This window comes from Kogia breviceps, chromosome 15 (assembly GCF_026419965.1).
Source record: "Kogia breviceps isolate mKogBre1 chromosome 15, mKogBre1 haplotype 1, whole genome shotgun sequence".
Taxonomy (NCBI): Eukaryota; Metazoa; Chordata; class Mammalia; order Artiodactyla; family Physeteridae; genus Kogia; species Kogia breviceps.
This window is the reverse complement of record NC_081324.1, coordinates 84,859,418-84,872,464: the sequence shown is the minus strand read 5'-3', so window position 1 is coordinate 84,872,464 and position 13,047 is coordinate 84,859,418. Positions and strand designations below refer to the sequence as shown.

The 13,047-nt window shown below is 60.6% G+C and overlaps 1 protein-coding gene across 4 annotated transcripts in view; it reads left to right on the top strand.

The window, feature by feature from the left end:
* Window positions 1–13,047, top strand: part of DHX37 (DEAH-box helicase 37) — a 30,836-nt gene that overhangs the window by 10,686 nt on the left and 7,103 nt on the right. For all 4 annotated transcript variants that reach the window (XR_010837085.1, XM_059041063.2, XM_067016037.1 and 1 more), the window contains exons 5-16: window positions 102–250; window positions 1,423–1,515; window positions 3,241–3,337; window positions 4,219–4,332; window positions 7,235–7,336; window positions 7,557–7,671; window positions 8,294–8,389; window positions 8,593–8,675; window positions 9,388–9,535; window positions 9,990–10,066; window positions 10,392–10,624; window positions 12,892–13,003. Coding sequence is in view for 3 of the 4 variants with exons in the window: in XM_059041063.2 (XP_058897046.1) it covers window positions 102–250; window positions 1,423–1,515; window positions 3,241–3,337; window positions 4,219–4,332; window positions 7,235–7,336; window positions 7,557–7,671; window positions 8,294–8,389; window positions 8,593–8,675; window positions 9,388–9,535; window positions 9,990–10,066; window positions 10,392–10,624; window positions 12,892–13,003 (1,419 nt within the window). In the remaining variant the exon portion in view is untranslated. The remainder of the gene's footprint in view (window positions 1–101; window positions 251–1,422; window positions 1,516–3,240; window positions 3,338–4,218; window positions 4,333–7,234; window positions 7,337–7,556; window positions 7,672–8,293; window positions 8,390–8,592; window positions 8,676–9,387; window positions 9,536–9,989; window positions 10,067–10,391; window positions 10,625–12,891; window positions 13,004–13,047) is intronic.

Here is a 13,047-nt window from a genome sequence, read left to right as displayed (position 1 = left end):
CCACGCCACCCGACGCAGTCTTGCCTCCCCTCCGCCCCCGTGCAGGGGACGACAGCCCCCCACCCCCATTCCGTGAGCGCTGACTTCCCCTCTCCCGCCAGGAGGAGCGGCTGAAGCTCCCGATTCTCTCTGAAGAGCAAGCGATCATGGAGGCAGTGGCCGAGCACCCCGTCGTCATCGTGTGCGGCGAGACCGGCAGCGGGAAGACCACCCAGGTGCCCCAGTTTCTCTACGAAGCGGGCTACAGCAGGTGGGGGCTGGCCGCAGGGTCCCCGCAGGTGCCTCAGGTCACAGTGAGACGTGGCCCTCGGGAGTTGTTAGGAGCGCGGGTTCCTGGGGATCTCACTCCGGCTCTGCCACTGACATGCTGTGTGACTTGGGGCAAGCTCCTTAACCTCTCTGGGCCTCAGTTTCCTCAGCTGTGACGTGCGGTTCATCACCGCACCTACTGCACGGGGTTGTTATGTAGACGAAATGACCGAATTTGTGTAAGACGTTTAGGTTGGTCCCTGGTGGGAGGGATGGCGTGTCAACTCCTGTTGGTCCTTCCGACCCGTGTGTGTCAGGGTCCCCAAAACCACCCCCAGGTTCAGCGATTTGCTGGGAACACCCCCAGGATCCAGCACATGGTCGAACTCACGGCTGTGGTGTATTACAGTGAAGGACACAAAGCACAGCCGGCAAAGGGAAGAGGCTCACGGGGTGAAGTCTGGGGGAGCCAGGCACAGGCCCCCAGAGCCCTCTCCCAGGGCGGGGTCACACAGGACACGCTTCATTGCCCGTGTGAGGTGTCATCGAACAGGGACCCCCAGTAGAGGCTCAGCGCCCAGGTTTCTTACTGGGGGCTGGTCACACAGGCGCCCTCTGCCTGGTACCTACCCAGTTCTAGACTCCCCAAAGGAAAGCAGGTGTCCGCGTGAGCCACCTTGTTGGTACAAACAGTTCAGGCGCAGTGAGCCCCTCTTGTCCGTCAGGGAGAGGCGGAAGCCCTCCTGAAATCCCGGATCCCAGACACCAGCCAGGGGCTGCCCTGGAAGCAGAGCCTTGTAGGGAGAGCAGCCTCGGGCCTGCTGGGTCAACTCCTTCCTGCCCAGAATCCGCCACCCATGCCCTGGGTAGGTTCTGTGGAGGCGCGTGTGCTCGGCTGGGTTGGACAAGCCCCCCGGCTGCAGGCTCGGGTCCACCTAGGCCTCGTTCTTGTTTGCAGCTGCCCGGGCCCCTTCGCCCCGTGATTATCGGAGCATCTCCTGTAGAATGCCCTGTGGGCCGTTCCCCTTTGCCGTTGTTAAGTGATGCTGCGGTGCCGGGCCTGGCGCCCGTGTCCCGTCACCGCCGGCGAGGGCCGCGTCTGGAGCCGCGTGCGACTTCGGGGCCGACGGGCGGAGCGGAGCCCCGCTGATGCCTTGTGTTCTCCTCCCGCAGTGACGGCAGCATCATTGGCGTCACGGAGCCCCGGCGAGTGGCCGCTGTGGCCATGTCCCAGCGAGTGGCCAAGGAGATGAATCTGTCGCCGCGGTGAGGGCTCTGCCCCCTGTGGGGGAGTTGGGGGCGGGCCCTCGTTCCCCGGGGGGCGCCGGGGGAGGGTGCCACATCTGCATCTAAGCACAGGGCGGTTCCCTACGTGCCGACAGTGGGACCCTCCTTCCAGGGGCGCCGTGAAGCAGGGGCAAGCCAGCCAGGCCCTTAGTGAGGGGACAGAGTGGCCCTTACAGGGCCTTGAGGGCAGAGCAGAGCAGCAGGTGGCCAAAGGCGGGCAGGAGGCGAGTAGCGTGGCCGGGTTAATTTACAACTCAAGTTTCCAAAAGGAAAATCCTCTCCCGGCAGTAAGTCTGCAGGGCTTGCCCCGGAAAGCAGTTTGAACACAGCATAGCCCTGGCCTGCGGACGGCTCGGCGCCGTGTTTGTAACGCAGACGCCTGGGTCTCAGCCCAGACCGTCCAGTTCAGGCCGGCAGGGGCGGCGTGTCCAGTGTGGTCTGAGGCTCAGGAAGCGCAGACCTGTAGGGAATACCCCGGCAGTCCAGTGGTTAGGACTCCGCGCTTTCCCTGCCGTGGGCCTGGGTGTGATCCGTGGTCGGGGAACAGAGATCCACAAGCTGCGCCGCGCGGCCCAAGAGAAAGAAAAAAGAGAGCACAGGATCGCACGGAGGCAGGGTGCCCGCCACCCTCGCTGTCATCAGGTGTTTACCGAGCAGGACCCGCCGTGGGTCAGGCCCGTCCTGGCTCTGGGGACGGCACCCTGCCCCCGCTGGGCCCAGCACGCAAACCGGGGGGCCTTGTTCTGTTCGCATCTTAGGTGGGCGAGGCGCCCCCGGCTCCCCTCCCCGGTGGCAGCCGCCGCTGCACATTTCCTGTGGATCCTTCTAGACAGTTCTGTGCACAGACAGGCGGTTCTGTGCGTCTCTGTATTTCTCGCTGTCCGGCTGCTGCGTGAATGGTTCATAGCGTTCGCGCCCTTCTGTATCTTTCTTGTGCCATTTCAACGCGCACCTTGAAAATTACAGCACGTACAGAGCCGCCCCGTTCTTGCGTTCTCTTCAGCTTTTTAGTGTGAAATCTTCAAGCGTAAACAAAAGTGGAAAGGCTAGTATGATGAGCCCCCACGTACCCGAGACCCAGTTTGGAGCAAGTCTCAGATCTCGTATCATCTCAGCCTCAGTATTTCACTGTGCGGGTCTGAAAGATCACGAGTCGGGGGTTTTGGGGGGTTGTTTGTTTCTTTGGCCGCGCCCCAAGGCTTGGGGAATCTTGGATCCCTGACCAGGGACCGAGCCTGTGCCCCTTGCAGTGGAGGCTCAGAGTCCTAACCACGGGACCACCAGGGAAGTCCCTGGGGGTTTTGTGTTTTTTGTTTTTTAAGATAAGGATTCTGAAAGCGTAACTGCAGTACCACCCCCGTCGCTAAAGAGTGATTCATAACTCCTGAGTGTGCACCGGTCCGTGTTCCCATTTCCCGGGTTGTCTCCTAGACAGCTTTTACACTTGGTTGTTCACATCGGGCTCCAGCCGGGGTCCGTGCGCGTATTTGATTGCCTTGCTCTTCACGTGCCCATGACAGCTCCTGGAGAGGGAGGCGGGGTGGGCCGGTGTCCGAGCCTTGCTGGGGAAGCCAGTGGGCCCTACCCTCGGCCGCCTGCCCAGCGAGGCCAGGCCTGCCCCTCTGCCCACCTTGGAGTGGCCGCACGGCTGCAGGACCAGGCAGCTGCAGCGCTGGGGGACCGAGCCGTAGCCTGTGCCCACAGGGTGGTCTCCTATCAGATCCGATACGAGGGAAACGCGACCGAAGAGACCAGAATCAAGTTCATGACCGATGGTGTCTTGCTCAAGGAAATCCAGAAGGTTGGTTGCTCATCTGGTGTCGCAAAGCAAGGCTGGTAAGCATGGGGGCGGGGCCTAGGATGTCACCTGGGATGTGAGCAGTGAATGTTGGCAACGCACTGTGCTTACCACTGTGCTGCTTGTGTGACCTTGTGCAAGTTACTTGACCTCTGTGATCCTTGGTTTCTCCATCTGCAAGCTGGTACTTTCCTCCTAAGTGCTTTGAAACAAAAATCGTGTGACGCACGAAAGCGCCTTAGCACACCACCTCGTAAGTGCCCGTTAAACGTGAACTTGTATGTTCATTGTGGTTCGGTTCACGGACTGTGTGTTAGCCAAATGCACACTGCTTCTCTTGGGCTGTGTGACGTCCCCCGGGCGGGGGTCACTGGCAGGGGCAGAGGTGACTCCTGCCTCTGCCTCGAGGCCACCTGGGACGGTGGCTGTGAGTGTGTTGTGGCGTCCGATGGCCCCTTTCTGTACGGCATGTGCTGAGCTCTTGCCCCTGCTCCCCATGCAGCATCCCCTCGTTGCTGTTTCCTGCCTGCCCTCCCCGCCCCACGGGCATCTGCGTTTGGTAGCTCAGCTCCAGTAGATCGTAGCTGCCTCTTCTCTAGAAATTTCTCTGCCAGGGCCCAGGCCCCGTGCTGCGTACTTTACAGATAGTAATTGTCATCGAAACTTCACCGGGACCCCGTTGTCCCATTTGACAGATGAAGAAGGAGGCCTGGGAGGTGAAGCAACTGGCCCGGGGTCATAGGTCAGGACCCCCTGCAGGCCGAGCGCTCCTGGATCTGTGCCGGCTACCAGAGGGGCTCCTTGAGCAGGCACTTTGGGGTGCCCGGTGACCCTGGGGTGCTCAGGCCCGGCTGGCTCGCCTCATCCCCGGACCTCTCCCCCAGGACTTCCTGCTGCTGAAGTACAAGGTGGTGGTCATTGACGAAGCCCACGAGAGGAGTGTGTACACCGACATCCTCATCGGCCTCCTGTCCCGCATAGTGTGTCTCCGGGAGAAGGTAGGTGAGGGTGCCAGGGAGCCCTGAGTCCCAGGCCACGGCTCCCACAGCCCACGGCGGTCTACACCCGGGCTGCTGCCGTGAGAGGGTCTCCGGGATAGGACCCCCCCCAGGCCCGGTGCTGGGCTGCGGGTCTTGGTGTAAACAGACCCTGTGTGATCCCCGTCCTGGGTCCAGCCTCACCCGCTGTGACCCTTCCCTCTGTCCAGAGCAAGAGGCTCAAGCAAGGAGACCGTGGTGGGCCGGACTCCACTGCAGCTGGCTTTAAGACGCCAGCCAGCTCTTTGGGACCCGCGGCGCTAGTGGGGCCACCCGGCCAAGCCCGTACGCTCCACGTACTCTGAGATGCTTGGCCTGCGCCCGGCCTGCATCTCCCCCGCCCCAGATCAGGCAGAGGCGGATGTCGGAGGGATGCTGCCCTGGGGTGGGAGCTCTGTGGAGCAGTCCCGTTCTGGCACCTGCCAGTCCCCCCGAGAGGTTGATACTTGACCACGCCCAGTTCTTAGAAGTGCAGAACCTTTGTCAAATAGACATCAGGTCTGTGTGTGCTGTGTGCCAGGCGCCGAGCACATCACAGTGAACAGGACAGAGGTTCCTGCCTTTCTGGGGTTTCCATTTTCATGAGGGCAACTGACAGTAGGCAAACTCAGAAAGCCTGTGAGCTGGTGACGGACACAGCCGGGGAGAGGGCGCAGGACCAGGCAGAAGGTGGAGGCTTGGGAGTGAGAGAAGACTCACTGAGAGGGTGACCTTTGAGTGGGGGGCTGGAGGAAGTGAGGGAGTGAGGAGGGGTACTGGTGGTAGGAGATTCTGAGAGTGAGAATAGCCGGTGCAAAGGCCCTGGGGCAGGTGTTGGCCTGATATCTGGGGGGGCGGGGCTTGTGACTTTATTTTACATAATGGATGAACTTACAGTGTACAATTCAGTGGTTTTTAGCATATTCAGAGTTATTATATCATCACCACGATCAACTTTAAAATATTTTTATCACCCTGAAAAGAAAAGAAACCCTGTACCCTTTAGCTGTCACCCCCATCCTTGTACACTCCCCCCATCTCAAGGCATCCATCAGTGTCCTTTCTGTCTCTATGGATTTATCTATTCTGGATATTTCACGTAAATGAAATGACACAATATGTGGCCTTTTATGGTTGGCTTCTTTCACTCAGCACGTTTTCACAGTTCATCTCCGTCGTAGCCTGTGTCAGTGCTTCGCTCCTTTTTGTGGCTGAATCATCATGTGTGGAGGGACCACATTTCTTTCTTTTTTTTTTTTTTTTTTTTTTTTTGCGGTACGCGGGCCTCTCACTGCTGTGGCCTCTCCCGTCGCGGAGCGCAGGCTCCGGACGCGCAGGCGCAGCGGCCACGGCTCACGGGCCCAGCCGCTCCGCGGCACGTGGGATCCTCCCGGACCGGGGCACGAACCCGCGTCCCCTGCATCGGCAGGCGAGCTCTCAACCACTGCACCACCAGGGAAGCTCAAGGGACCACATTTCATATATCCATTCATCTGTTGGAGGACAGCTGGGCTCTTTCCACATTTTGGCTCTCTTGAACGTCCGTGTCCAGGTCTCCGTGTGGACTTGTTTCCTTTCTCTTGGGTCTGTGCCCAGGAGCAGAACGGCCAGGCCCCGTGGGAGCCCTGCATTTAACCATTTCAACCATCCCAGACCACCTTCCGCAGCAGCTGCACCCCTTGTGTTCCCGCCAGCAGCGTACAGGCTGCCAGTTCACGTCCTCGCCCCCGCTTGGGATTTTCCATGATTTTAGTCCTCACCGTGGTCTGGATTTGCATGTTGAGGACTGTCAGGCAGCCTAGGGTGGCGGAGCGGAGGGAGGGAGTTGGGGAGAACAGGAGATGCAGGGAGGTACGCGGGGTGGGGCAGACGGGGGAAGTTGTTGCAGGAAGGAGACGGGGCCTCTCACCTTGGCTTTTGTTCGCCAAAAATGCTGGACTTTGGGGTTTGGCCTTACGAGCCTCAGAGGACAGCTTCCAAGGGCTCGAGAGCAGAGCCCATCAGGGGGCAGAGTAGGTGCTGCCCAGGGGGCTGGGAACCAGGCACCCACCACCGCAGTCACGACATCGAGGGGGAGGGAGGGCTGAGAGCACCACACCCATTGTGCCGATGTGCCAGGTGGACCCCAGGCTCGGCCCTCCCGTCTCGTCTCACACCATCAGAGCGTGACTCGGGGTAACCTTTTTTTCATTCCTTTTGGCCGCGCCGCACGGCTTGCGGGATCTTAGTTCCCTGACCAGGGATTGAACCCACGCCCTCGGCAGTGAAAGTGCGGAGTCCTAACCACTGGACTGCCGGGGAAGTCCCTCCAGGAGATCTTTTCCTTTTTTAAAAAAAATTAATTAATTAATTAATTAGTTTATTTTTGTCTGCGTTGGGTCTTTGTCGCTGCGCGCGGGCTTTCTCTAGCTGCGGTGAGCGGGGGCTACTCTTCAATGCGGTGCGCGGGCTTCTCATTGCGGTGGCTTCTCTTGTTGCGGAGCACGGGCTCTAGGCGCACAGGCTTCAGTAGTTGTGGCTCGCGGGCTCTAGAGCGCAGGCTCAGTAGTAGTGGCACACGGGCTTAGTTGCTCCGCGGCATGTGGGATCTTCCCGGACCAGGGCTCCAACCCGTGGCCCCTGCACTGGCAGGTGGATTCTTAACCACTGTGCCACCAGGGAGGTCCCCTCGGGGGTATCTTAAGGGCTCCTTTAACAAGGCACTGCCGCCCACTTCTTCCACTTTTTCTTAGCTCTTTGGCAACCCGAAAGAGGGTGGAGGGTTGGGGTGGGGTGGGGCTGGAGGGAGGCTGGGAGGGCAGGGCCGCTCTCCCCCAAGGGCCCTTCCACCGGTCAGTGTCCTGGCCCCGGGCGGCTGTGGGTCCCCGGGTCTGTCGTCCCCCAGAGGCACTTGCCGCTGAAGCTGCTCATCATGTCGGCCACGCTGCGGGTGGAGGACTTCACCCAGAACCAGCGGCTCTTCGCCCAGCCCCCCCCGGTCATCAAGGTACCGCCCAGGCCGGGGTCTCAGGGCGCTGGGGGAGGCCGGGCCCCTCTGTCAACTGCGACAGCACAGGACGCCTGCTGCGGGGCAGATGGGTGGGATCGTAGCACCAGACGGAGACCTTCGTGGTCAGAGGGTTCGGGGACGGGGAGGGCCCGGGCCTGGGCCTGGGCTCAGGTGACCCCTGACCGCCGACCCCGCGCTTCCCCGGGCATCCTCGTAGGTTGAGTCCCGGCAGTTCCCGGTGACCGTGCATTTTAACAAGCGGACGCCGCTGCAGGACTACAGTGGGGAGTGCTTCCGGAAGGTCTGCAAGATCCACCGCATGCTGCCCGCAGGTGAGGCCCTGGCCGGGAGGAGGCGGTCCTCCCCGTCCAGGCCCGGGGGCGCAGGCAGCGGGGGCTCGGGTGCTCACTTGGCCTCGCCGTGCCGCAGCGTCCTCGCTGGTCCCAGAGCGCTCACGGCAGCTGCCCTGCCATGTTCCACCCCAAGGATCACGAGGCTTCGGGGACTAACTGGGGAGGGGCTGGGGGGGTGGAGGGTGCCTTTTGTCGCCACAGACACAGGGCAGGTGAACAGGTGTGTCCCACCCAAGTCTCGCTCCGGAGCCCCTCACGGTTTGCACCATGTCCCCGTGGCACGTGCCCGTTGGTTCCGTTCACCAGGTGACGGACACTTGGGTCGCTCCCGCTTGCCCGGAGTGGAGCTGCTTTCCCCGTCGTCTTTCGGGCTCATACAGGGGACGGGATGCCAGCTGCCGCGGTAACTGTCGAGCTCCCTGTCCCAGCGCCCGCGGTGTGCGGGCAGCTGCCCGTTGCTCGTCTGGGCCTCCGCAGCCCTGGTTTGATCAGCACTGCCTTGCGCCCCAGCTCTCAGATCAAGGCCTGGCACACGCTCGTGGCCAAGGCAGCGTCTGCGGCGTGAGCGAGCGGGTCACGGCGGGGCTGCTTCTCCCCGCAGGCGGCATCCTGGTGTTCCTGACGGGGCAGGCAGAGGTGCACGCGCTGTGCCGCCGGCTAAGGAGAGCCTTCCCGGTTGCCAGGCACGGGCCTCCAGGTAACCCCAAGCTGAAGCCCCTCATCCAGGAGGCTGCGGGCGGTCAGCCTGGCCTTCGGAGCCTCCCCCGAAAGAGCCAGCCCTTTACCGCCCTCACGTCCCCCCAGTGAACGGTGATCGATGCAGTGACCTTCCCCTGGACCCTGATGACCTGGCACCGGCCACAAGATGCCTTTCTCCCTAACTTGCTCATCTCTTCCCAGAAAAGGACGATCAGAAAGATTCAGTAGAAGAAATGCGGAGGTTTAAGAAGTCGCAGGCGCGGGCGAGGAGGGCCAAGGCCACGGTACGTAGAGGCCGGAGGGCAGCTCAGGCTCTGCAGCCGCCTTGTCCGTGTGGTGGCCGCTAGCCCCGTATGGCTGCACAGATGTAAATTTAATTAAAACCACGTAAAATTAAGATTCAACTCCTCAGTCGTGTTAGGCACATCTCAGGGGCCCAGAGGCCACCTGGGGCTGTTGGTGGCCATATTGGGCAGCAGGGGGTCTAGAAACTTCCTGCCGTGGAGGGAGGGGTTGATTGGTGTCGCTCCGGAGGCTGCCGGGTGGGCTGCGACTTAAAACATTCCAGGCTCCCTGTACTGGGGGCCTGGAGGAAGTTTCTGGAAGGCCCAGCCCCGATCCCTGAGCAGGGCCTGCGTGGATGCCCAGGGAGGGTCGGACAAGGGAAAGGGGCCCCTCGTGCTTTTGCTGAGGAGCTGCGGGGGCGGGCTGGCCGGGCGTGGGGGGCGTTCACCCCAGGGCGCCTGCACGGCGTCGCTTCTGCTTCTACAGCGTGCCAGCCAGTGTCTCGGGGCTGCATGTGTGTGAGCTCGTAGCATCTTCACGGAAGCCCTTCGAGAAGCCCCGTGATCGCCCCCGACTCTTAGATGAGGACGCTGAGGCGGGACGGGGTCGAGTGACCCGCCCAGGGTCACGTGGCCGCGGGCTCTGCTCGCGACGCCAGTCTCTATGCAGGGTCCCTCGCAGCCCGCGGCGCTGAGGTCTTGTTTGCCGTAGACGCTGCCCCAGATCAGTTTGGACAACTACTCGGTGTCGCCAGCGGGCGAAGGTGACGAGGACAGGGAAGCGGAAATGGACGAGGAGGACGAGGAGGCCCTGGGCTCCAACCTGGACCTGGACTTGGGGGACGACGGGACGGACGGAGGTGGGACCCGCCGGGGCCTCTGCCCCCGCCGCGTGGGCTCGGGTCGAGCGATGGGCCCTCTCCAGCAGCGAGCCCCAAGGGAGCTGGGGTTCCTGCTGGCTCTGCCCCCTGCTGGCTCCTGAGCTCCTGAAACCGCCTGACACAGAGGAGGCCCTCAGGTCTCTGTTGTGCCGGTTGTAATGGGGGTGCCACCCCCGGGCTTGGCTTTGCTGGGTGAACGCAGGCCTTGGGGGTTTGGGGGTTGGGCAGAATCAAGCCCTCAGGGGTCCCCGCACAGGGCCTGGGGCTCTTCCGAGGAGGAGAGACTGCAGCGTGGCAGGCTTTGCCGACCCTCTCTGCCGGTGCCCGGGGTTGAGCCCTGGCGGCGGGGCTGCAGGGGGGCCTCCCCGGCAGGGCGGGCAGGGGTGCTGGGCAGCGGGGGAGCGGGTGCAGCAGGCCTCTGCCTCCCCTGCAGGTGAGCAGCGCGATGCCTCGCTTCCCCTCCACGTGCTCCCTCTCTACTCTTTGCTGGCCCCGGCGAAGCAGGCGCAGGTGACCGCGCGGGGCCTGGCGTGGATGCCCGGTGGGGGGCACCCAGAGGCGTTGAGGTGGGAGCAGGTCAGGCCCCGGGTCACCCTCTCCATCAGCTGTGTGATCAGCGCCCCAGACTTCTGAGACGGCACTGGGATCTCCTGCTGGGAGGACGGAAACACTCCCTCGCTTAGTTTGGGGGCCGTGGCCCGGGGTGAGGAGAGGCACCTCCAGGCCCCGCCCCGCCTGGCTGGCTTCTTGTGCCCTCTGTCCCACGAGCTCTCCCCTGACTCTGGTGGGACAGAGGTGAGTCAGTGTTCTTGTTGCTCCCGTGCCCCCATCCTAGGTCTTCCAACCTCCCCCGGAGGGGACACGGCTGTGTGTTGTGGCCACCAACGTGGCCGAGACCTCCCTCACCATCCCAGGCATCAAGTACGTGGTGGACTGTGGGAAGGTCAAGAAGCGTCACTACGACCGTGTCACCGGCGTGTCCTCCTTCCGCGTCACCTGGGTCTCCCAGGCCTCGGCCGATCAGCGGGCAGGACGCGCGGGCCGGACAGAGCCCGGCCACTGCTACAGGTGGGGCTCCCAGGGGCCCCTCCGGTGACGTTGGGGCCGCTGTGCAGCGGTCGCCCAGCCACGGGCGAGGAAAGGGGGGTCCCGTGTCCCTCTGGAAACCGTCCTTCACACCCCCTTTTCTGTTGGCTTCAGGCACTCGGCGTTACTTCTTTATTTTGCTACTGACGTCAGGCCCTGTGTTTACTAGCACCCCGATTTTTGTTCTGTTTTATTAGCACCTTTTCTGAGGTGAAGTTCACATACCATAAAACTCACCATTTAACGTGTGCGATTCTGTGGGTTTGAGTATATTTACAGTGTTGTGCAGCCATCACCACTCTTAATTTTTAAACGTTCTCGGGCTTCCCTGGTGGTACAGTGGTTGAGAGTCCGCCTGCCAACGCAGAGGACGCGGGTTTGTGCCCCGGTCCGGGAAGATCCCACATGCCGCGGAGCGGCTGGGCCCGTGAGCCGTGGCCGCTGCGCCTGCGCGTCCGGAGCCTGCGCTCCGCAACGGGAGAGGCCACAACAGTGAGAGGCCCGCGTACCAAAAAAATAAATAAATAAATAAACGTTCTCTTCACCCCAGAAGAGACCGCATTTCTCAGTTGTACCCGTTAATCAGCTTCTCCCTGCACCTCCCTACCACTCCCAACCCAGCAGCGCCCAGCAGCCGCTCATCTACTTGCTGTGTCTACGGACGTGCTCATTCTCTGTAGATGGAATCGGACAGTAGGTGACCTTTCGCATCTGGCTTCTGTCGCCCAGCATCGTGTTTTCAAGGTTCATCCGCACTGTGGCCTGTGTCGGTGCTTCACTCCTTCTAGGGGCTGGGAAACATGCTCTTGCGCGGAGGGACCGCATCTCGCCGTCCGTTCATCTGTTGATAGACTCTTGGGTTGCGTCCACATTTTGTCCACTGTGGATAGCGCTGCTGTGGGCGTTCACGTACGGGTGTTAGAACGTCTGTTCCCATGCCTCTCGGGTATATACCTGGGAGTAGAATTGCTGGGTTGTACGATGACTCTGTGTTTCACATTTTGAGGAACGACCAGACTCTCTTCCACGGCGGCTACTCCATTTTATCTACACATTCTCACCAGCGGTGTGTGAAGGTTCTAATTTCTCCACATCTCACCAGTGCTTGCTATTTCCTGCTTTATAAAAATGAAAGAACCAGGTGGCGTCTCACAGTGGTCTCGGTCTGCATTTCTCTGATGATGTTGCGCATCTTTTCATGTGCTTATGGGCCATTTGTGCATGTTCTCTGGAGGGATGTCTATTCAGATCTGTCGTTTCTTTTTTTCTCTTTATAGTATCTGTTATTTTATTTTATTTACTTACTTGCTCGTGCCAGGTCTTAGTTGCGGCAGGCGGCCTCCATTGGCAGGCTCTTTAGTTGCGGCTCATGGGCTCCTTAGTTGCGGCTCGCGGGCTCCATAGTTGTGGCACGCGAACTCTTAGTTGCAGCGTGCATGTGGGATCTAGTTCCCTGACCAGGCATCGAACCCGGGCTCCCAGCGTTGGGAGCGTGGAGTCTTAACCACCGCGCCACCAGGGAAGTCCCTATCATTTATTTTTCAGTCAGGTTGTTTGTCTTTTTTTTTTTTTTTTTTTGCGGTACGCGGGCCTCCCACCGCTGCGGCCTCTCCCGTTGCGGAGCACAGGCTCCGGACGCGCAGGCCCAGCGGCCATGGCCCACGGGCCCAGCCGCTCCGCGGCACGCGGGATCCCCCCAGACCGGGGCACGAACCCGCGTCCCCCGCATCGGCAGGCAGACTCCCAACCACTGCACCACCAGGGAAGCCCAGGTTGTTTGTCTTTTGATTGGTGAGTTGTAAGTGTTCTTTGTATAATCCTAGTGTTGGATCCTTGTCAAGAGGTATCATTGGCAAATATTTTCTCCCAGTCTGTATGCTGGGTTTTGTTGGTTTGTTTTCAATAGCTGTATGCTGTTCTTTTCAACTTTGCTTTACATTACAAAAGAAAAGAAAATTGAGAAACTATGCCAAGAAACCCGGTAAGCAATAAAGTAGTGAAAGCGTCCCGAGTGCCGTGTGCCAGGCAGTTCTAAGCAGTCTGTGTGAAGATACCTGAAGTATCTTTACCAATCCCAGCGGGGCAGCCGCTGTGTTCGCCCATTTCACAGGTGAGGAAAGTGAGGCAGGAAGGGGGCAAACGGCTCGCCTAGTAAAGTGGTGGAGTCAGTATTCAGTGCCAGGTAGTTGGGCTGAGTTTCTTCCTCATTTACCTAACGTTTCTCAGTCTCTGGTGCTTCCTTCTCTCAGACTCTATTCATCTGCGGTCTTCGGTGACTTTGAGAAGTTCCCCCCTCCTGAAATCACCCGGAGACCTGTCGAAGACTTGACCCTTCAGATGAAAGCTCTCAACATTGAAAAGGTCAGTTGCAGCCCTAGCCCTGCCCTCACCCCACTGATCTGCCA